A 24952-nucleotide genomic window follows, 5' to 3' on the forward strand; every position below is an offset into this window, starting at 1 on the left:
GGTAAATGTATCTTGAAAACTGTATTGAGGGCTTGGCTTCCCTGGTAGCACAGGGGTTAAGAACCTGCCTGCCAATGCAGGGGACACGGGTTTGATCCCTGGTCCGGGAAGATCCCACATGCTGTGGAGCAACTAAGGCCGCGAGCCACAACTAATGAGCCCACGTGCTGCAACCACTGAAGCCCGTGTATCCAGAGCCTGTGCTCTACAACAAGAGAAGCTACTGCAGTGAGAAGCCTGTGCACCACAGTGAAGATTAGTCCCTGCTCACTGCAACTAGAGAAAGCCTGCGTGAAGTAACAAAGACCCAACACAGCCAATAAATGAAAATAAAATTAACTAATTTTTTTAAAAAGCTTTAAAAAAAAAGGAAAACTGTATGGAGGTAGAATTTCTCACTTACCAGATGAGGAAAATTGCAAAAGTTGGGTAATTGATTGTGTTTGTGAAGCTGTGGAGAACCATTACTTTCATATATATATATTGCTGGGAGAGGTTTAAATGGTACATTCCCCAATGGGGGGAAATCTGGCTACATCTACCAAATTAATTTGTCTTCCTTTATGTGTGGAATTGAGCATTTGTTTCACAAATAAATGGTGTAATGGCCATTTATATTTTTCTATGAACTGTGTATTTCTCTGCCCATTTTTTCTGATGGGTTGCTGATCTTTTTCTTGAATTTTAGATGCTCTTTAAGGTAAAACCTTTGTGATATGAGTTGCAAAGATTCTTTCCTTTGTAGTCATGTATATATTCGTGAGTTTGAGTAACAGTGATGTTATGTGTGATATGGCCAGTTTGATGCCACCACATCCAATAACTGTTACGCTTTTGTCTGATTGTTCTTACATACATAAAGAAGCTTTGATCTGGGTCAGTTTGGGTAGAAAGTCTCTTAAAATCATTCCAACCTCCAGCAGTTTGGTTACAACATGGCCTCAGTTCAGAGGATTCCCTTCATCCAAGTATTTCCAGAATTGTTGTGCTTGATTGGAATAGAGGCTGGGAGGAGTTATATGGAACTGGACGGTATGATTTGATTGGTTTATTATAAATATTTGGGATTTCTTCCCTTGTGATGGTATAATTGCCCTTTGTTACACACAGATTTAAGATTATTTGAAATGTTTCTTGGAAACATATTCCTACACTCAATGAATTTCTATTTCTATTTCTCTTTGTCTTGGAAGAGTCTCAAGCTACAGTACTTGTCTGGTTGACCAGTTAGAAAATTCCTCTAAGTGCATCATATTTCAGGATAACACCTATAAACCCATTTTAGGAAAAATGTTTTTAAAAGAACATATCCATTTTACTGGTAGTTTATTCTTGAAAATTTTACATAAGAAAATTAATTTTCAGCCATTCTTGATGTCTACTACCAACTCTTTATTTTATTTATTATTAAAATTTATTTATTTATTTATTGGCTGCATTGGGTCTTCATTGCTGTGCATGGGCTTCCCCTAGTTGCGGAGAGCAGGGGCTGCTCTTTGTTACAGTGTGAAGGCTTCTCAGTACTGTGGCTTCCCTTGTTGTGGAGCACGGGCATCAGTAGTTGTGGCTCTCGGGCTCTGGAGTGCAGACTCAGCGTAACGGGCTTAGTTGCTCTGCAGCATGTGGGATCTTCCTGGACCAGGGATTGAACCCGTGTCCCCTGCATTGGCAGGCGGATTCTTAACCACTGTGCCACCAGGGAAGTCCCCTAATTCTTTTTAAAAATTTCTTCTACTGGGAAAAGATCTTTTACTAGAACAACTGTTAAAATAAAACCTTAGCAGAACTCTATCATCTTCACTATAATCTTGAATAGATTATCAAACACATTGCTTGTGAACATTTATTTAAGGAAACACATTGTTTATTTCCTTACTTGGAAGTTTTAAGAGCAACATGCTCAAAACATAATTCATCCATGTCTTCTTGGAAAGAGTTTTTTTTTTTTTATCATGTGCGGCTGTCTTGGACCTCAGCCCTATAATGTTTTAACAGTTTTACTGATGGCACAGGTGAAACTATGGAAGGCATGCTTAGCAGGCTTTCCGATGACTCAGCAGAAAAGGATAAGGGATAATTGGATGATGGCTTCAGAATTCAGAAAACTCTTAATAGGTTGGAGCAATGGGCTGAATCTAACAAGATGAAATTTTACAGGGATAACTTAAGATTCCATCTTTGATTCAAAATAACAAGTGATTAAGCATAGGCCAGGATTTAGCAAAGGTTTTTGAAATCACAGAGTGATATAAACTGAAAAGCACTTAAGCCTTAACCACTTAGAGAAAAGACAAATCCATCTACATATATCAATGTTATAATAATGCTCTCAGGGTCTATTAGAGTGAGTTCTGTTTCTCCTGATGATCTTGTAGGTTAGGTAGAGACAAGACATAGGAAGGTATTAAATATGTAAGTTTTTTTTTTTTGGTTTATTTTATTTATTTATTTTTTATTATTTTTTTGGGGGTACACCAAGTTCAATCATCTGTTTTTATACACATATCCCCATATAAATGTGTAAGTTTTATAAAAAGTCATGAGTGTATTTAAGTAAAACAAGCTTGCCATTTAAGATAAATTAGCTTTACAGAAATATCACCTACATGCATAACTTCAAGTGTGTCAAATTAATAAGGGATCTTTCAGTCCCCAAATTTCTGAAGGTTTACATATTTTACTTATTTTTTTGATTGAGTGTCTCTGTTTTAAAGATAGGAGAGCTACATTGCTGAAGGTTTACGGTTTTTTCCCAAGATTTAATTGTGATTTATGTGAAGGAAGCAAATGTGTAAGAATGGGAGCTTGTCTTCTGTATTCTGACCGCCATATGAATTTTTTTTGCTGCCAGTTTTTTTTGCTATTTGAAACTGTTTATTTCTCTATTGTACATTTTAGGTTGTAGGGGTTTTTTTTGTTTTATTTTGCAAAATAGGAAATACAGCAGTGAACTTATATACAGCATTTATTTAGGATGTTTTCTTAAAAAATTCTTGGGTTTGGAATTATTGGTTCGTATCAACTTGGACTCTCTAGGTTGCAAGCGACGATCTGAACTCATAGTAGCTTAAGCACAGAAGGAGATGCACAGGTCCTGTGAATGAACCGTCCACAAGGGGAGAAATGGCTTCAGGCTTGTCTTCCAGGTGCTCTTATTAGGATACTGTTTCTCTTCCTCATTCCACTCCACATTCTCCCCACTTCACTCTTCAGACTTGCCCCATACCTCAGCTAGTTAGCCGCTGGCAACATTTTCAGAGAAAAAGACCCACTGTCCCAGTAACCTGGTCGAGTTCTGATTTTCCCTGTTTGGGATATATGCTTGCCAGTCATTTGAGTCAGGCAGGAAGTTTCCAAAAGGAAGGGATGTGGAGCAGAGTAACAGATGTTTACAATATGGGTTGAAAAGAATGATGTGTGTTCAGGATGATGGGTTCTGCACATATCAGACAGGCATGTGTGGCACACTTAGAATTGTGGCGCCTGCGGCTTCGCTGGTGGTGCAGTGGTTTAGAATCCGCCTGCCAATGCAGGGGACATAGGTTCGAGCCCTGATCTGGGAAGATTTCACATGCCGTGGAGCAACTAAGCCCGTGCACCACAACTTCTGAGCCTGTGCTCTAGAGCCCGTGAGCCACAACTACTGAAGCCCGTGCTCTGCAACAAGAGAAGCCACTGCAATAAGAAGCCTGTGCACTGCAATGAAGAGTATTACCTGCTTGCTACAACTAGAGAAAGCCCGTGTGCAACAGCGAAGACCGAACGCAGCCAATAAATACAAATAAATAAATATTAAAAAAAAAAAAAGAATTCTGGCACCTGGAACACTTAGTTTGAAGCTCTGAATCCACTAATGTTTATCTTACTATATCTGGATAATAGAACTTATATATAAGATTGCTATCTACCAGCCATTCACTTCCTCTATAATACTTTTTGAAATTGCTATTGAAGAGATTAATTGTGGTTGACAGTATGTATTCAGTATATAGTATGAAGTTATCTGCTGACCAGGAACTGTGTGGAAATTTAGCTCTTGAAAAACTTGGAGTTGTTTCTTAAAGTACAGCTAACATTGGAAAAGGCAGTGTACAAAAACGACCTTTCAAAACCACATCAGAAATAGTTGGGCAGGTTGGCAATTGAGGTCAAGGTCAGCATCTTTACCTGTGTGGGTCCTGTAGTAGCGGTGAAGGCTGGGAGGTGAGGAGACCTGGAAGCCAAGGGACGGACAGAAAGAGGGAGTGGGTAATGGGAGGCAGGCTGGAGGTTTCCAGTCTGGCCTGAACTTGTGAGAAGAGTTACTCCTCTGGGCTGAATGGCCTTTTTTTTTCCCCCTGTTGACATTTATGCTTATTTGGGGCTGTGCTTTTTAAATCTTTTTGTTCTCCAAAGTTCGTCTCAATTATAATTCTTAAGAAGCATCTCTAGGTTAAAAAAAAAAAAAAAAGGTCCTAAATCGACGTTTTAAATAAAGCTACAGTGTTTATAGACATTTTCCATGGGTAAGTGTTCAGTAATATTTAAATGTGTAAGGGAGTTTCCATTTTTTAAATTTTTGACTTGTTTCACCAAGTTGTAAGTTTAGTAAACAAGAGGCTTTGGTATTCTCTTTCTGTGGGTTAGTTGGATTTAATTGGCTCAAAAAAATGGTTAACCAGGATGCTTGAGGAACAGGAACAAAACAGCAGGTTCCTCATCTGGCTCTGGTCAGCGAGTTAGGCCCCACCCCCCCGGAACGCTCGCTGACCTGGGGGTGGGTCCTGGCCTGCGGACCCCCCTCCCTCCTCAGGCGTTTCTCTCCTGTCTGTCCTCATTGCCTGAGGGAGCGAGGTTGGTGTGACGTGATTTTAAAAACTAGTCCCCAGTGTGGCAAGCAGAGTTCTGTCTGCTTTTGCAGCTGTGTGAGGGACATACTTCGCCACCGTGTCGTCCTTTGTCGTGACCTAAGGAAAATTGTAATGCTTCCAGAATTCTCACTGTCCCCTTCCCTGCCTCGCAGCGTTAGAAGTGAAGGATCTGATGCTCTTTCTTGACTGACAGACTGTACACTACCATTTGTTTCTTTCCAACATTTTATTGTGAAAAATTTCAAGCATGGGGACTTCCCTGGTGGTGCAGTGGTTAAGACTCCGCCTGCTAATGCAGGGGACACGGGTTCGAGGCCTGGTCTGGGAAGATCCCACATACCGTGGAAAAGCTAAGCCCGTGCACCACAACTATTGAGCCTGTGCTCTAGAGCCCCCAGGCCACAGCTATTGAGCGCTTGTGCCACAGATACTGAAGCCCGAGCATCTAGAGCCCTGCTCCTCAACAAGAGAAGCCACTGCAATGAGAAGCCCGCCCACCACAGTGAAGAGTAGCCCCTGCTCATCGCAGCTAGAGAAAACCCATGTGCAGCAACGAAGACCCAATGCAGCCAATAAATAAATAAGTGAATAAACTTATTTTAAAAAAATTTCAAGCATGTAGAATACTTGAACTCATTTTCCATTGGACACCATAAACCCACTGTCTATTGTAGATTCTGTAAATAACATTTTACTTACTGTACCTGCTTTATCACATATTCCTCCAGCAGTTCATCTTACTATTTTTGATGTATTTCAAAATAAATTAGTATTTGGGATTTTTTTCCCCTTAATCTTTTATCATTGGATATGAATCCTTGATCCTTGTTATAAAGATTTCAGGCATCATTAAGCAGGTGTGGAGAAAGAGCCCTGGCCAGCAAAAGGGCCAGCACAGTTTTGCCATGTGGTTGGTGTATAGCAAATATTTGTTAAAGGAATGCAGTTCCATTAGGCTTATTTGACTAGCTCTGTAGGCAGACTTCACTTTGCCTCATAGGACAATTACTTTATTTATTTATTTAAATTTTATTTATTTTGGCTGTGTTGGGTCTTCGTTGTTGCGTGCAGGCTTTCTCTAGTTGCAGTGAGCAGGGGCTACTCTGTTGTGGTGTGTGGCTTCTCATTGCAGTGGCTTCTCGTGGAGCATGGGCTCTAGGCTTGCAGGCTTCAGTAGTTGTGGCACAGTAGTTGTGGCATACAGGCTTAGTTGCTGCACGACATGTGGGATCTTCCCAGACCAGGGATCGAACCCGTGTTCCCTGCATTGGCAGGTGGAGTCTTAGGCACTGCACCACTAGGGAAGTCCCAGGACAATTACTTTTACTTATGTATTTTTTAAAGATTTATTTATTTATATTTATTTATTTATTTACTTATTTATTTATTTGGCTGCATTGGGTCTTCGTCACTGCGCACAGGCTTTCTCTAGTAGTGGTGAGCAGGGGCTACTCTTCATTGTGGTGCGTGGGCTTCTCAGTGCAGTGGCTTCTCTTGTTGTGGAGCACAGGCTCTAGGTTTGCGGGCTTCAGTAGTTGAGGCACATGGGTTCAGTAGTTGTGGCTCGAGGGCTCTAGAGCACAGGCTCAGGAGTTGTGGCGCACAGGCTTAGTTGCTCCACAGCATGTGGAATCTTCCCGGCCCAGGGATTGAACCTGTGTCCCCTGCATTGGCAGGTGGATTCTTAACCACTGTGCCACGAGGGAAGCCCAGGACAATTACTTTTAAAATAAACCATGTTCACTAGGAACCTGTGGCCTCTTTTATAAGATAGACCTCCTTCTATAAGATAGTCTATGAAAGACAATTATTTAGAATTTGAAATGGAATAAACATATATTTATTATATATTATAAATTGTATATAAAGTATATGTATTTTTACAATAGTGGTTGTCTGTCTTGGAATACACGCTTGGCAATCATTTCAAGGAACCCACATGTGTGGGTCGGTGCCTCAAGGATCCGCTTGAGAAAGAGCCTGAAAGAGCAGTCCACCTCACATCAACCAGAACAGCTTCCTTTAGTCTGTTTTCTATGAAATTCAGATTCCGTTACAAGAAAAAGTTTGAAAATCACAGCTGCTCAGGTTACCTGACCAGTGTATACCAGAGCCCTAGGTAAGCGTCGTGTGATAGGAAGTATTCTGGTAGAAGAGTGTGAATATATCGTGCCACCCACATCTTAAATTCCTGCGCTTAGTTGGCTAGGGATGCTGCACTATCAAAATTTATCCTGGATAAAGCACAGTGAGTTTTCATAGCAGGAGGTTAATCTGAAGATGATGACTCTGATGTGTGTACGTGTTTGTGTGTCCGTGGAGATCCCTCAGTCTCTGAGAGTGAGTGTTCTCGGAATGAACAATATTTGTATTTCTGCTTCTCACCTCCTGAAAGGAAGGCCCTGTTCTTTTCCCCGTGGTGAAATGGGTTTATTTTGAGTACTTTGGGGGCCAGTGTCTAAGTGCAGTTTGGGCAGCTACCAGAAACCTCCTGTTTCCAAAGCAGAGCAGGGCTCTCACCATTGGTAACATTCTTCCTCAGAAACAGGGCGAATGAATCATTTTGGTACTATGTCCTTCTTTCTTCCAAAACAACTGTAGCCACGATCATGATGTGTTGTTCACACCAGCACGCTTACAAAGTGAATGGTATAGGTGGCTCTTTTTTCACTGTTACGTTTACATTTGTAACTTCCTCTTTTCCTCTCTACTTCCAATAGGCTCGGGTTATGTATGATTTTGCTGCTGAACCTGGAAATAATGAACTGACGGTAAATGAGGGAGAAATCATCACAATTACAAATCCGGTAAGAGAACTGTTAAGATTTAAATCTGTGCCTTAAGGACTTATTTTTAAGATTTTATTTTTTTAACAGGTTGATCATTCAGACTCACACAGATGTCTTTCCTGTTGCTTATGAAGTATTGATGGTGAAGTAATAATCTATTATATAAACACTGAGAACAATTAAGACCCCCCCCTAAAAATAGCTGGATGGGGTTCCTTCAGGCAGAACTGGAGTGGCATCCCGGACAGATCCCAGCTGGACACAGGTGTAGAGATTAGAAAGTGACCAGTGTTGCTTAGCAGCCTTAGCTACTGTTTATTCATGGCCTGCGAGCCAGGTGGTTGGCTAAGTACCATGCGTATATTCTTTGGTGTATTTTCTCTGTGAACTCTATGAGATAGGTATTTTTTTTTATAAATTTATTTATTTATTTTATTGGCTGTGTTGGGTCTTTTTTGCTGTGCGCGGGCTTTCTTTTTAGTTGTGGTGAGTGGGGGCTACTTGTTCGTTGTGGTGCGCGGGCTCCTCATTGCCGTGGCTTCTCTGGTTGCAGAGCACAGGCTCTAGGCACGTGGGCTTCAGTAGTTGCAGCACATGGGCTCAATAGTTGTGACTCACGGGCTCTAAAGCGCAGGCTCGGTAGTTGTGGCACACGGGCTTAGTTGCTCCACGGCATGTGGGAATCTCCCTGGAGCAGGGATCGAACCGGTGTTCCCTGCGTTGGCAGGCGGATTCTCAACCACTGCGCCACCTAGGAAGCCCCAAGATAGGTATTTTTAAGCTCTTTTTGCAAATGAGGGTAATGAGCCTTAGAGAGGTTAAGTAACTTGCCCAAGACCTTTCTGCTTGTAAGTGGCAAAACGAAATTCAAAACCACATCTAGTAGCCTCTAAGCCCTGCTTTTTCTTCTCTGCTGGGGACACTGCCAGTAAACAGGTGTCCCAGGAGTACAGGTATATACGCCAATAGGAGACTGGCTAAGAAAACAGGCTGTTAGAGCCACATCAGACAGGACCTGTGGGCCGGGCTATAGCCTTGGATTTCACTTGGGAAGTAGTGGATTCATTTAAGGGTTTCGCTTGGTATTATTGTTGATATTGTTGTAGGGAGGTGACATGATGAGATGTGCACTTAAGGGAAATTAATCTAGCAGAGGAGTATTGAATGAATTGGTGTGGCTGGAGCCTAGGATCATGACCCTGGGTGGTAGCAATAGGAGTAGAAAAAAGATGGATGCAGGAGGCTCTGGGGAGTCAGTCCAGGAGGGCTTGGTGACTGATTAGATATTGTTAGAACTAGTTAAGGATCCCTGAGTTTTTTGGCGTTCACACCTAAGAGCATGGTGCAAATGGATTTATTAAAGTATGTAAATCAGGAAGAAGAGCTTATTTTTTAAATGTTGAGTTTGAAGACTAATAGATAATCAACCCTGCCCTATAGCTTTGCATCAGTTTTGAAATAGAAATGCAGAGCTAGAGCTGAGGGCTGGAGATAGGCTGGCTCCCTGGACATCTTTGAGAGGAAGCATGTGAGGAAAGGTGCCAGGAAGGCCAGGGAGACTCTGAGAGAGGAAGGAAGGGATGCACCTGTTCCATCTGGTGGGCGGGAGCGGGGACCCTGGCAGCACAGAGACCAAGGAAGGAGAACGAGGAATAACCAAGAGGATGGTAGTTTCTTAATATTGATAGTATTTTTTTAGACCTGTTTTGTATGTCTTAGATTAAAAAAAAAAAAGAATTACTGGTTAGAAAAAGTATATGTGATTTTATATAATATGCCAGGTGTATATAAGTAAAGAGGTTCTATTATTAATCATAGAAGAGATTAAAGATTCTTTTATCTACTGTTGATTTTTTTTTTAATGAAGAAACATTCTACATTTCTTGGTAAAATAGTATCTAAGTTGCTGTTGTGGTCAAGAAATGGACAAAGTTGTGGCTTAAAGTGACTTTTATTTTTATTTATTTTTTATTTTGTTAAACTTTTTAAAATAAATTTATTTATTGGCTGCGTTGGGTCTTTTGCTGCACACGGGCTTTCTCTATTTGCAGCAATGGGGGGCTACTCTTCATCGTGGTGCCCAGGCTTCTCATTGTGGTGGCTTCTCTTGTGGAGCACGGGCTCTAGGCTCGCAGGCTTCAGTAGTTGTGGCATGTGGGCTCAATAGTTGTGGCTCTCGGGCTCTAGAGTGCAGGCTCAGTAGTTGTGGCACATGGGCTGTTTCTCCACGGCATGTGGGATCTTCCCAGACCGGGGATTGAACCTGTGTTCCCTACATTGGCAGGCAGATTCTTAACCAGTGCGCCACCAGAGAGTCCCTAAAGTGACTTTTAAAAAAGAATATGTTATCTAGATTCAGGTAGTTGTTAACTAATTAGGGTATGATTTATGAATTTAAATTTCCCTTACTATTTTAATGGGAAAAAGTAGTACTTTGGTAAAGTAACATTGAAAAATGGACATCCTGTTACAGAGTACATTATTATTGGGTTGGCCAAAAAGTTCCTTCATTTGGGTTTTTCTGTAACATCTTACAGAAAAACCCAAATGAAGAGTTTGGCCAATCCAATATTTAGTTTATTAATATTACTTATCCGGGAGAGCTAAGGAAGCATGGACCAGTTAGTTTTCTCAAATAACAGGCAATCCCAAAATTTAGTGGCTTAAACAAATAATCGATTGTTGATGCTTGGGAATCCACAAGTCCGCCAGGTGGTTCTCCTGACTGGGCTTGCCCTTAGGTCTGCAGTCACCCAGTGCGGGGCTGGGGCAGAGCAGTCCTATGTGGCCTCATCCGTTTGGCTTTTCTCCTGCTTGGGGGTTGGTGGCTTTGGGTGGGGCAAGGGGGAGATGGGGCCTTGTCTCTGTCGTCATCTGGCAACCCAGATTTATTCTCGTAGCAGCTCTTTTGGGAAAAAGTGAGCTGAAGTATACGAAGCCTCTTGAGGCCAGCTCTAGGCTCACCCCACCTCATTCTGTTGGCCAAAGAGGTCACAGAGCATAGCACAGATTCTGGAAGTGAGGATGTGCAATTCTACCTCTTGACAATCAAAGCTGCAAACCATTTTTGTAATCTGCCACAGACCAGTAAATAGAAAGAAATTACAAAATGACTGCATTCTATTAATAGAGTATTTTTCAATCTTTGATCAATTATTGTTGAAGTTTGATTTTTCTTGTTTTCAGATTATACCATTTTCTGACATAAAGAGAAGGCTTAAGAATTTAAAATTTTGAACAGCGTTAGCTCTGCAGGAATGAAAGGTTAATGTTAATTGCTTTTTATGTATAACAATTGCCAGAGCAAATTTCTACAGGAAATTCCAACTATAATCTTTTTTTTTAACTTTTTTGAGGATGTTGGTGGAGGATGGCTGGAAGGAAGAAACAGCAAAGGAGAACGAGGGCTTGTTCCCACAGACTACGTTGAGGTAAGAACTTACTGTCATTCATTAATTAAACCTGGTCTTTGTCATGTATCTTTTTATGAATTGTCAACATAAAGGACAGGACTGGAAGATAATGAAAAAATTCCATTGTAAAAATAATACATGCTGATTCTGTGAAATGTAGAAAATACATTCAAGTAGAACCAAGAAGAAATATTACCTGTAGACTTATGCTCCGAAGAGTGACTCCAAATATTTAGATTAAGTTCCTTCCAAGGATAGCAACTTTTAATTATTCTGAATAACAGTCTCTATTTTTCCTTTGCTAATATTGTGTAGTAGCTGATGCCTACAATACTGTTTACTGTAGAATTGATTCACAAAGTTTAAATAGCAGAGTGTTGGAAGTAGTCTTTTTCTCCCTGTGCTAATTTAGGACATCTCTCTGATTTCCTTCTCCCATTCCCAAGGACGGAGGGTCTTGAGTGAGCAGCTGTGAGCTATTGCCTGGTTTCAGCTCTGTTGTGATAGATGCCAAGAATGGTGTCACAGCCCCCAGATGAGCCCTCCCTGCCTGGGACACACCCATTCCGCTGACAAACCCTCTCTGAGTCAGCCTCCTTGTGCCCCCTGCTGGTTGTCCGTAGGTCACTCAGAACTGAGTCCTGGGTACATGGTGAGCTTGCCTCTCACCCCGGGCGATAGAAAGAAACTAAGGCTCCCTGGTGCTGTGAGTAAAGTTGGAGTGACATCAAGAACAAAGTTTCCCTGGGATCCCCTCCAGTAGAGAGAAATAGTGCCCTGGAAGGATGTGTTCAGGGTGCCATCTGCAGAATGGGAAGGCTGTCTTGTCTGCTGTTCTGAGAGTTGTTAGGTGGGGAGTTTTGAACACTGGAGAATCTGATGAAATCTCAGAAATATGTGCACATGCAGGCACCCCACCTTTTCAAAACAGTTTCAGAGAGTTCCACCTGAACCCAGTCCACATATCTTATGTTTATGTCATTTGACCTCTGTGCACTGTGCATTCGGGATCCTGAAAATGAACAAGAAAGAGGAAAATGTGAGAATGTAAGTTGATACTGGCGTTAATTCTGCATACTGACAGAAAGAAGTTGTTATGGCAGATGTTCTTGGGCCTGCTTACCCTTTAAGAATAGAAACCCCTCTTCCATAATAGATGACAGCTCTTGCTTTCCCTCAGGGGCTCTAACTCTAAAATAACTCTAATCTAGGAAAATAACTATGGTTCTTTCTAATGTTCAGATTTTGCCCAGTGATGGAAAAGATCAGTTTTCTTGTGGAAATTCAGTGGCTGACCAAGCCTTCCTCGATTCCCTCTCAGCAAGTACAGCTCAAGCCAGTTCATCGGCAGCCAACAGTACCAACCAGGTGAATCTTACTCCACCATCCTGCTGGATGCTACTGGCTTTACTGAGAGCAAAGTGCGTTTGTGAAAGCTTGTGATACATTGTAGCCATTCCCTGAAAGCGTAAACAAAATAGCTGCTAGATACTTGTGTGGCGTTTCTTGCTGGGTTTTAACAAAGAACTTGTCTGTTAAGCCTGCTAAAGACTGTTTTTAGAGTTGATCATTAGTGAGAAGGCGAGGTGTTCATTGAGAGTTGCTTGTAAAAGTCGGGCGTGATGTGAACATAGATCCCATAAATTGCAATATCCTCTCAAGTGAGGGCAAGGAAAGAAAAGGGTCCTCTGCTGAGGTGAGGCGGTCAGGGTTGAATCTCTGGCTGGAATGGGACATTATTTCCGTGACCTTGGCACATCACTTGCACTCTCAGCTCGAACCCCCTCCTCTTGCAGATGCAGTGCATGTAAGAGTGGCTGCAGATCCAACAGTTGGCACCATTATTGTACTGCTTCTAGAAAACTTAGAAAAGTGAGATAATTTGAGAAAAATATACTGAAATTTTACATTATTTTTAATGAATTTGACCAGTTTAGGTGACTTTGCCTGGTTCAGTTACTGCTAAATGATTATCCAGAGCCAGTGTCAATAAGAAAATTGAGAAGATGGATATGAAATGTTATTGTTTCCTACGTCTTTAGAAACGAATGGGCTTTAGGTGATGTTATTTCTTGATGTTTTTAACTACATAAAAGGTTTTAAATTATGTAAAGCCTAATAATCATGTCACATAATTATTTGCTTACAGGATATTTATATCTTAACGTTTTAAGAGAGGTTTTCCAAGTACTGTTACCATACATTAACTGCAGATTTTATATATTTTTAAATAACTTTTGGGACATCCTAAATTGCACATTAGTCTGGCTCAGATATTTAAAATTCAGAGGTGAGGTTATCATCATAGTTGAGCATTTTCCTATATTTTGTTAATCTGTAATGCCTAAGAACATTGGCCAGTTAAAGTTTACTCAAGATAAAATGTGAAGAAATAGTTTAGCCTCACTTGATGTTTTACCAGGGATTCTTAGCCTGGGAGCTGTTGACCTCTGGGGCCTGACGCGTCCTCACTGTGATAACTAGCAGCGCCTCTGGCCTGGACTCACTCGATGCCCATAGCACTGCTCCCCACCCCGCCGCCCCTTGGCTGCAGTCACCAAAATTGTCTCCAAATGGGCATAGTCAACCCAGCTGAGATTCACTGAGTTTTACAAAAACATCAGTGAAAGGGTTTGCATTAAGGAAGAGACAGCATTTCAATAAAGGGGAATTATAATGAGATGATCATAGAATAAGTGAAGGAAACAAAAGATGGAAATATTCATCTTATTTTAATTTGGGGACCTGTTTCCACCATTATCTCAGGATAGACCGAAGCACTTTAGCTCATAAACACAAATTCAAACATCAGGCTCACATTTTGTTATGTTATGAAGAAGACTCCTCAGTATTTAAATGTACTAATATAAACTGATCAGCATAAGTCTAATTTTTTTCCTAGGTTATTTAGAAGAAAATATAACCAACTTTTTAAAGTTGGGTTTTACTAATCCAGTCTGACATTAAATCTAATCAGGTCCTTTGAAAGCAAAGAAAAATTGAACTAAAACAAGGAGTAACAAAATACAGAAAGCATGACCGTAATGAATGAGCATTTGAATAAAAATATTTTCAGCAGCTGTCTGTGTGCTCTCAGTTATCCGGGGTGTGAGGACAATTTAAATGGGCCAAAATTGTGGTACGTTTTATAAATACCATTATTAATTGGTAGCTTTTAAAACTGTTGCTGTCAGGTTTGCCCATTATTTCATTTTCTGAATGTTAGTAAGAAAATACTGTTTTTGTTCCAGGGATATACCTCTTGGGATTTTCTAGTTATCCTGGCATCGTGTTAGCTCCCGGAGGACAGTGTTATTTGGAGGCAGGTGTGTCAGAGGAGCCAGGCCTCTCCTCTCCTCTCTGCCGTAGGTCAGGCAGGGCCCCCGCTTCAGCTCCGTACACTGCACACCCCCTGCTCAGCAGCCCTTTTGTCTCCTCAGCACCCCTTGTTTTAACTTTGGCTTTCCTCCTGCACAGGCTGGTTAAAGCCCCACATTCAGCTACTGGTTATCCAACTTTCTGACTGTTGTATCTTTCTTTTAAATCATATCTTTTTAGAAAGATCTCTCTAAAGGTTACATCTATCTGCAGATGTTCTTGAATAACTTATTTTGAACCTGTTATTTTTTAGTTTGAGTCTTCCTTGACTTTGTATTTTTAAGCTATACTGCATTTCAGAGTAATTAGTTTGTACATGTATAATTTAATGTGTAAAATAGTACTTCCTTTTGTTTTTCTTAAAACTCCTAATTTCAGGTTGCTTGGGGTACCTTGTGGTTCTAGCTTCTTACTGAGCAATCACAGAGGTAAGTGCAGTGATGGGTGTAGAGGTAGATAAGGTGGATGCGTCACCCCAACGACTCATTATGTCTTTTTCTTTCTTTGCTAGTATGTGAGGGAGCCCTTTACCTGTAAGACACAGTCCAGCGCTTGGCTGAGGTATAGACTAGAATCGTAGATGTCAAAGGAATATAATACAGTGTTCTTTAGACGTGTTGGAACAATTTAATTTGAAAAATGATAGAGCTGTTTATTTTTTTAAGTAGTTGGGAAAAATATAGGCAACATTTTTTTCCACTAACCTTGGAATATAGAAGGCCTTTCCAAGCACAACACAATTTCTAGCAGCCATTAAGGAAAGAATTGGATATGTTTAAATCAGAAAGTAATATTCAACTAGGGAAAACATTTCTGACATGCCAGAGATATCAGCTAATTCTATTAATATATGAAGAACTCTAGTAAATTTGTAGGGAAAAGGTGAACAACTCAGGAGAAGAAATGGGCAAAGGGTGTGAAGAGATTTTTCATTGGAAAAGAAATACACAGAGCCAGTAAACGTAGGAAAATGCTCATTTTGAAATTCTTCTATCAAATTAGCAGAGAGTTAAAATATTTTAACACCTAGTGTGAGGAAAAGCATGTTCAAATAGTTATTCTCGTACAAAACTGGTAAAGGACAAATGGGTGAAGCTTTTTTGAAGGACAATTTGATAATATATATCAATATCTGAAGGGCATCTACTCTCCAACCCAGCACTTCTGAGTTGATATTACAGCTTTACTCTCAGACCACAGCCATCTGGGCAGGAGAAGAGGTGTCCTGCAGCATAGTTGTAACAGCAAAGCCTGGAATGTGTGCGTTGTCAGTAGGGGCCGGCCAGAGAGACTGCAGGTCAGCTGCACTGTGGGAAGCAGGGCTGCTTTTAGAAGAATGAGGGTAGCTTCACATGTACAGATATGGATGAATGGACTTTTAAAAAGGCATATCGCTATGTGTAATGTTATCTTTCTTGTGTTTAAACGTATACACACCACAGATGCAAATTGTGTAGAAAACTTACTGAAGGATATCCAAGAAATGAATCAGAGTCTTGTTTTCTTTTCCTATTACAGATTTTAAGTTGGATGAGGACAGCTGTTGCAATACATTTAGAAAAGAAGAATAGCTTTTAGTGGTTAATACTGGTTTCATTATTAGTCATTTATCTGGTATTTTACAGTTTCAGGAGCATTTCCTGTTAGTAGCTGTGCCACTAGAATGAATTAACCTGCTGGTGGAAATGAGTCTCAGATATCATTACAAAAAACAAACATGTGTTAATAGTTGTCCTCATTTTGGTTTTCTCCCAGTTATTAGTTTCTAAGTTATATCATTGATTATAAAAGGTTATCAGTATAGATCTTTTTGAAAACTCCTAGATCACTGCCTTTCCAGAACATACTTTTGAGAAATTAATAAGAAGTTTTTGTTTGTACTTTCTAAGGAACAGTGGGGTTTAAACATTAATTGAAAGTTGTATAAACCTAGATGTTTTATCTGAAGGTTTTTGACTCGAGGGATTTATTTTTCTCTCCTTTTTAAACACTAGAAAGATGTACATACTTGGAATAAACTGCTTCTTCTGTTGTTAAAAATTCTTGTTGCTTTTTATCACGCCGTATCCCAGTTGCCCTCAGATGTATCTCTGTTCTTCTGTTTCATGGTTTCTTATCCCATCCTGCCTCCTCTCCGCGTGGGTTGGTGCAGTGGGAAGCCTGGTATGAGGTTTGGCGTTAGAGCTTGACAGTCTGGCTCCACTTCGTAAGAGTCATGGCTGCTTCCTGAACTGTCGGAGGACCAGGCCATTGGTACAAAGCGGTGTTGGACTTGCAGAAGACATTCTAGAAATATTTTCCTTCTTCTCTCACCTCTACCCTCTCCAAGAACAGTCTCAAACCACTCTCCTTTTTTGTTCCAACCTGTCTCCTGCCTCTGCCGTCTCTAACCACGCAAAGACTCTCTTATAAATCTCCCATCTTGAATTTTCTCCTCAGCTTGCTCGTGTCCAGCTTCTTGTTCAGCATTGCTATCTGCCTGTCTCCTCTGTATCTCAAACTCTGCGTGAACAGAATCACTCATTTCCCCATAAATCTAGTTTCTCTTCCCGACTTTCCCATTTCTGTTTCTCTGAAATGTTGCTTATTTCTATGCTCTTTTTCTTTTTTCTTTTCCTTTTTCTTTTCTTTTCTTTTTTTTTTTTAATTTATTTTTGGCTGTGTTGGGTCTTCATTGCTGCACTCAGGCTTTCTCTAGTTGCGGCGAGCAGGGGCTACTCTTCTTTGCAGAGCACGGGCTTCTCATTGTGGTGGCTTCTCTTGTTGCAGAGCATGGGCTCTAGGGTGCACAGGCTTCAGTTGTTGCGGCATGTGAGCTCATTAGTTGTGGCTTGAGGGCTCTAGAGCGCAGGCTCAGTAGTTGTGGCGCACGGGCTTAGTTGCTCAGCGGCATGTGGGATCTTCCTGGACCAGGATCGAACCCATTGTCTCCTGTATTGGCAGGTGGATTCTTAACCACTGCACCACCAGCGAAGTCCTCTGTGTTCTTTTAAATTCCACTTTAAAACTCTGAGTGCCTTTGTGAGCCATAGTTATTGATAGAGTATCCCACATCCTTTAGATGTGTAAGGGCAGGAAAACGCTCGGTTTTAATCCTAGACCTTGCCTAGGTTTTATTCCCGGATCTCATGCTTGCTGTGTGACTCAGGGTGAGCTTCTCAGCTTCTCTGTGCCTCAGTTTCCTCATCTATAAGACCTCACAGAATTGTTGGAAAGAGTAAATGGAAAAAAGTTCTAAAGTGTCTAGAACAATAGGTACTTAGTAGATGTTTGTTTTTAACAGTTTGGATATTAAACAAATGCTCAAAGTTAAGTGGGTATTTAGGGACATAATATCTTTTTTATTATGTAGAGATTTTCTGTGTGATGGTATTTGTTATGAATGAATTCTTATTTGTTAAGGAATGAGGAAGGCAATAGTAATTTTACGTTGGAACTACATTTGCTTTCGCATTTCTCAAAAAAAAAAGTCCATTTTTAGGCCGTTTTAAGGCCATTTTGTAGTCCATTTAAAAATAAATCATCAAAAGAAACCTTCACAAAGGCTTATTATTTCATTATCTCAAATAAGATATAGGCATTATAATGCTGTGGACTTCTCATATTTGCTTGCTGAGATTTCTGCTTTACAAAAGTCCTGTTGCAAAAGTTCTCTCCATTTCCCCACCCCCTCTCCAGCCCCACAGGAATCCCTTTTACTCAGTTACAGGGCTTTGTAAGAAGGGTTGTGCACATCTGTTTACAGGATTTGTTGACATTTTTCTTCAAAACTGCATTAGGCTGACAACGTTAACCTTCCATGCTTTGCTGATCCCAGACCCTTGCCTGATACAAGACAGCTTTGTGCATCTGGGACCCATTCAAAAATACACACTGGTGAAATTTATTAATGTTTAGGATGTTTTGTTGTTGTTGTTTGGTTTTATCTAACAGGAGACAAATGACAAAAGCAAAGGGTTTGTTTTGTTTTTTACCTTATAACTGCCCTAGTGAAGGGCTAGTCACCATTGTTATATGCCCAACCCATCATCACAGGAATGTCTATCAAAGCCCATTTCACATGGACTTTTATTAGACAGATCTATCAAATTGTCTTCCGCTCCTTAGAGCATCATCCTGTTCGGCACATAAATCTACATATTTTAAAACTTTGTGCTAAAAAAATAAGTAAATTCTCTAAGCTAGTACAGGTATTTTCCATTTCTTAAGGCAAATCTTATTCTTTTAATTTTCTCTATTTAAAAAATAAATACCTGGAGTTGAATTTGTGGGTTCAGAATGTGAATTAATAAAGGATCTGTTAAGCCATTTAAGCTTTTAGGGGACTAATTTTCAGTTGGTAGTACTGATGTGACTGGCTACAAATGGATTTAATCTGTCACTATGATCTAGCCTTATTTTTAAAAGAATGTATAAGTTTTATATTTCTGTAGGTGGTTTTTTGAAGTCAGTAGAGTTTCATCTGTAGAATTCGATGATGTCCTTTTAGCAAAAGTTCTATGAAGAACAAAATAGGAAATTTTACAAATTCTGTCTGTATTTTGAGCAGAAATCATTGGACTTTTTACGTAAGACAGTTTGATACCTTCTGTAGGCCTTTTTGAGAAGGAGAATTAAACCTCTGTCAGAAACTGATTGGAATGTTCCTGGGTTGTGGAGGAATCACATTATTTGCTTTCTAGTCCCACTTCCTAACACAACTGGCACATGGTTATTAAACCATGTGAATGAGAAATGTCAGATAAAGACATTTATGCCTTGGTCATGCAGATGAGTTGCAAAAAACAAACAAAAACATAACCTCAGCTTTCACAAAACCAGTAACTTTCCATTTATTTTTGTTGTATATCCCTGGCCAAACAAAGTCTTACTCTGGAAGTTCCTTCCTTCCTTCTTTCCTTCCAAGCATATACATTAGGGTGTGGCGGTGTAAGTGGCCATGGAAACGTGAGTGACAGGGTGTAGATGTGTGTGACTGAGGTGCAGCAGGGATTTCCTTGTGCGGAAATTCGAAGGCGGGCCTTCGAATGCTTCCAGAGCCCTTCCCCCGAGGTGGTAATACGCAAGCTGGTGAGTCCATGATCAGCGACCCTTCTTACCTGATGGACTTGTCAAACCGAATGATCTGTGTTGACATGTATTGAACTTTGGGCATCCTCTGTAAGGAACCAGGCGGGCAGAGGGAGCTCTGCCTACTCATCAGTATCATTTGAACCTTTATATATTCTTTGTACTCGTTTGCTGGTTTGGTAGAAAGCCAAACAGCAAGCAACCTTGATGAAATGTAGGTTATCTTTTTCATTAATTCCCAGACCTAGATCACCCTTGAAGTCTGACCTAGTTCAAGTGGACACAGAAATAAAGGCATCTGTTGCCCATCTCTCCATCCGCTCCCAGCCTCTCCCAGTGTTGTTAGTCTCATGATCTGTGCAGTGAAAGTTGTTCTTCTTAGACCATGTCTTGAAGAACTGGGAAACCAGTTGAACCAGAACTTATTTTCTCTGAAATCAGAAGAGCATACTGGGAAACCAGTGAATTCAGTTGATCTCACTATTGTTATCCAGACAGTCCCGTGCCCAGGTCTCGCTGCATTTTCGTTGATTCCTGTTGTCGAAAGTGAGAGTTTGATTCTTACTCACCCTGGTGGCCCAAGGATGTCATATAAGAACCAGAGTAGCAAAACGTAACAAAACCAGAACCTATTATTTTTGTGGTTGGCAGTTGCAGACTAGTGTTTTTTTTGTGGGGTTTTTTTTTTGTTTGTTTGTTTTTTTAGAGAAAGTTACTGGGACTTCCCTGGTGATCCAGTGGTTAATACTTCGTGCTCCCAATGCAGGGGGCCTGGGTTTAATCCCTGGTCAGGGAACTAGATCCCGCATGCTGCAGCAAGGATCCCACCTGCCTCAACTAAGACCGTGAACAGCCAAATATATAAATAAATACATATTTAGAAAGAAAGAAAGGTTACTTAGAAACACTTTAATTGTTTCAGTTTAAGCTTTTAAGAGTAGGACCAGAGCAACATTCACTTTAGGGATATTTTTGCCTCTCTGTTGAGACAAAAGCCTTTTCACTACTGTGCCTGCTATAACCCCTGTGAATCATGAGGTTTTCCATTCCTACTGGTGAGAACCGCCCTGCTGAGCATTGATACTTAACCCTTTCATATGGTAGCTTCGTCACATGTGTATGCTGATCAGTACTCAGCCTAAGACCTGGGGTCCTGTCCCCGTCCTCCCCGACGCCCCGCCCCATCTCTGGAGGTCTCTGTGCAGCTCTCTCCTTCTCAGTACTCTGCCCCGCACCTGCAGCTCTGTCTCCTCAATTCACAGAGACCAGTGGTCTTTGTGTGGGTTCCCTGTCCCCGATCTGTGGCCTGAAAAGTCTCTCTAGGCAGTGGTCAGGTCCTTTATTGCTGATGTCCAGTGATTTGAAGACAGCTTCGTATATTTTGTCTTTTTTTAGTTTTAAATGGCAGCATAAACTGGATCCCAGTTACTCTGTCTTGATTGTCTTCTTTGTGTGTTATTAGTTGATTTCCGGAACCAAGTTTATTTACACCTATACAATTTAAACAATACCACCACTTTCTTCACAAGAAAGTTGTACCTGAAAAGCGCATTCTCGTAACACTATATAAATGTTAATAGTAATGACTTCCCTACTAGATAGTGTGGAGCTGGGATTCGAGCCTGGAAACTGGGCTCCAAGGTTGTCCTCCTAACAGCGATGCTGATTTGGCCATCGCCTAGCACCACAGGGGTGTATCAGTTATCTGTCCTCACATCAGCGCTGCACACTGAGCCAGTCAGTGGCTCAGAGTTCGTGGCCTCGTGGGCCACTCTGTGCTCGAAGTCAGTCTTGGTGGGCGGGGTGCTCCGTGGGGACTCTGTGGCTCCGGGAGGCTTCGCTCATCTCACATGTCTGATGGCTTTCAGAGCACTGGTTCAACATCCTAACGTGTTTCAAAGCTTGGCTGTATTTTTCCTCTAGAGTTTTTTCACTGGCTGTGTGACTCGTGTGATGGTTGTTCCATTCCTTCTGCACTGCATGTAATTATTTTTAGTGCTTCAGTGATACTGTGTTACGACAACAACAGCCTTGAGAATATAAGCTAATGCCCTGAAGACAACCATCTACTGTACAGTAGGGGCTTTGCTTTTTGCATGTCATGTTTGTGCATGAGTGGCATGCTGAAATTTTCTGGTGAACATGGTCCTGCTGTGCCTTTGCTGTTAGGTTTGGTGTACTCTTTTTTTCTCCCCTTCATTTACTGAGCACCTTTTTTTGTTTTAAGGTGGATATTTTGGCTCAGATTGGTTGTGTTGAAAGTCTCAGCCAATCACCACCTTCCTCATCTTCTCCTTCTCCTTCTTCTCCCATAAATAAGGTAAAATTCAAACTTCAACACAGAAGGAAATAAATGTTTAAAACCCCTAGAAGTAGTCCTTTTTTCCCAAGTGAGGTGATTATTTCAGGTAAAGTATTTTACTGAAGCTCTTCTTGGGGGCATGGCAACATAGAATGTGGGACACTTAGGAATTGGAAGGGTAATTGGGATTTCTACCTTGGAGACCTTATAGCTGATCTTTCAGTGAGACTTCATTGATGGATTTATTCCATGGACAGCAGGGTCTAATGAAGAATTTTTAATCATGAAGTTGACAGAGTCTGGATGGCTTTTGTACTGTAAAGGGTGGGGAAAGGGGAGAATGATGGCTATGCTCAGTAGAAAGGAGAGAGGAGGGAGGGCTGGGAGAAAAGGATAGGAGAGGTCCCTCAGGGTTTGAAACCTTAGCAGAGGAACAGATGCATTACTGTACGACCACATGTCTGCAGGTGAAGGACAAAAAGGGTTTTTGGAATTGAGAGCAAAGAAGTCAGAGGCCAAAGGATCATTAAACCAAACTGTTGTGTAGCCCAGTTTGTTGCAGTAGGGGTTAGGCTGTGAAGAAAGCAAGGTCTCAGCATTTAGCACACAGAAAATGTGCCAGGACCCCTGAGAATTATGAGTTGCTGGCAAAACAGATCTGTCCTCTTCCTCTTTCTTTTATGTATCTGAAGGAAACAAATCTTTAGCTAAAATTGAATAGGAAGTATCCCAAGTGCCTGTAATCACCTATTTAAAGTTTGTCTGTTAAAGTGATCTGGCATTGAAACCATTTGGAAAAATAACTGATCTTTTCCTCTAAAGCATAAACTAATGAGATTTCACTCAAAGATTACCAGTCTTCATTCTTTTCTTTATATTCTAGATGAGCCCCATGTAGTAAGATAACCTCTACTGCAAGTGTTCTATGTGCCAGATATTGTGTTGTGTGCTTTATATGCCTCATGCCATTTAATCCCTGCAGAAGTCTTGTGAGAAAGTTAATGTTACTATACCCATTTTATGAGAGTGGAAACTAAGAGAGATGGAGTACATTGCCCAAGTTCATACAGCTAGTAAGTGGTAAAGCTGGGTTTCAAACCCAGATAGACAGCTCCAGAGCTTAAGTTCTTAACCACTGCACCCACGAGAAATTTGCTTCAGTCAAATTTCTGCTGTTTCATAAAGGGTTTTAAAATTCAACTAGTGGACCAGTGTTCTTATCCTTGCCCCCTTTACCCCATATTATGCATTTGTAAGATGCACAGCTTTCCTACAATTATCTCAACAACACCCGTCACTGCCCACCCGCCCCTGTGGCCACTCTGACTCCATTCTCTATCTTTCTGCTCTGCAGTCTCCTCTTAGCAGATACATTTAGATTGTCTCATGATGTAAAGACAGTGTGAATGTCTTTCTTTTTTTGTCTTATGAGGTTAGGATAGCGCTTTAATTTAGAGTACTTAATCAGCAAGTGTACTGACTACATTGCTCCTGTTCTTAGGGAGCATTCAATTTCGTTGGAGTGGGAGTTAGGGGGCGCGTCGGACATAATCAGCCAGTTTCAGTGCAAGGCAGGTTAAAATGCATTCACAGTAGAGATCCAGACGAATGCTTTGTGAGTGTTTTAATTTAACAAGTAATTTACTAAACACTTACTCTGTGCAGGCCCCATGTTCATAGGCAACAAGAAATCACTGGTGACCCTGATGGGCACAGACCTTCTCTGGTCCCTTGCAGGCATCCTCATGGAGTTCAGATAGCAGAATATTTGTATGTGCAAGTTTTGTTTGTTGGATTTTCCAACATTTGCTAGAACTTCAAGCATAGGAAAATTAAGTGAACTTCATAGTGAATAATTATATACCTACCTTCTAGATTTTACCATTAACATTTTACCGTTACTTGCTTTATCACACATATGTCCATCCCTCTGTCCATCTGTACCTGTCAGTATCTTCCAGCTTTTCTACAGTGTGCTGATACGCTTTTATAACTGGGAGGCATTGTTATTTTAAGAGTATGGTAATGCTGAAAATCACTTATTTTTTGGTCGTCCACAGCGGTTGTTTTCCTAGAAGAGACTCAAGTCATTATACATAGGGAAAATCTGATTTCCCTCTTTGTGAAATAATGATAAGGTTAGGCGTCTGACAAAGAATACCATCTACTTCATACAAATGAGTAAGAAGGGCATAGTTAACCACTTTAAGTAAAATTAAAAATTTGAGTCTTTGCCACTTTATGTAAGGCACTTTGAGAATCTTGTGGGGGAAATGTTTGCCCATGACTTGCTAGTGGGAATGACCAACTGATGTGCCAGTAACTCGAACAGAAGACTAACTTGGGAGAAAGTGGAAGGATGTGACTGAACGTCCCGGCAGGCTCCAGAGGCCAGCTCCCTCAGTGGGGTGGGACTGGACCAGAACTTAGGAAGGTGAGGAAGAAGGCTTTGCATGCAGATGGAGAGCAGGAGTGTGAGCGATGGCAAGAATATAGGAAAGTCTGGGAAACTGCAGATTGAAGCACAGAGTGAGGGTTAGTGGCAAGTAGTAAAGACAGGGAATGTCATGGAAGGAAAAGTTAGGATCTTGATCGATGGACTAAGGAGCTTGGAATCTATTCTGTGGTCAGTGAGGTCTAATGAATGGTTTTTAATTAATGTGGTTGATAGAGTTGGCAGGGGTTTGGTACCCTGAAGAGGAGGGAGAAGAGGATGAAGACATTAAAGGAAAGCTGGAAGAAAGTAGAGAAGAGGCATGGACTGTTGTGTGACCAGATGCCTGCAGTTAAGAGACAGAAAGGTTATTAGGAGTTGAAAGCAAAGGAGCCAGAGGCCAAAGTACAGGAAGGGTGGGTTCAGAGAGAAGCAGACCATGACAGGCTTTGTGAGCTGGTTGTTACGTACTGATAATAGAGGAGGGACCCTGGAGGTCACCTGAGAGAGAGTGAGTAAAAAAGTCAATGATGGAAGCTGGAGAGATTTCCAGTTGATCAGGTTTTGAAAGATTTAGCAGCAGGAGTCAGGTTGAAACAAGATAGAAGGAATGTTCTAGGAAAAAAAAACAGAGAGAAGCAAACAGTTATTAAATTTGCCAACAAGGATTTCATAAGCTAGGTAAGGGAGCTAAGATCATACACATAACCAAATAA

At 41.0% G+C, this 24952-nt stretch overlaps 1 protein-coding gene across 4 annotated transcripts in view; it reads left to right on the plus strand.

Moving 5' to 3' along the window:
• The window catches only part of SNX9 (sorting nexin 9), a 99061-nt gene that overhangs the window by 32653 nt on the left and 41456 nt on the right, over positions 1 to 24952 (plus strand). For all 4 annotated transcript variants that reach the window (XM_057738359.1, XM_057738360.1, XM_057738361.1 and 1 more), the window contains exons 2-4: positions 7571 to 7657; positions 10996 to 11070; positions 12295 to 12420. In XM_057738359.1, the coding sequence (XP_057594342.1) occupies positions 7571 to 7657; positions 10996 to 11070; positions 12295 to 12420 (288 nt within the window). The remainder of the gene's footprint in view (positions 1 to 7570; positions 7658 to 10995; positions 11071 to 12294; positions 12421 to 24952) is intronic.

This window comes from Hippopotamus amphibius, chromosome 6, assembly GCF_030028045.1.
Source record: "Hippopotamus amphibius kiboko isolate mHipAmp2 chromosome 6, mHipAmp2.hap2, whole genome shotgun sequence".
Lineage (NCBI taxonomy): Eukaryota > Metazoa > Chordata > Mammalia > Artiodactyla > Hippopotamidae > Hippopotamus > Hippopotamus amphibius.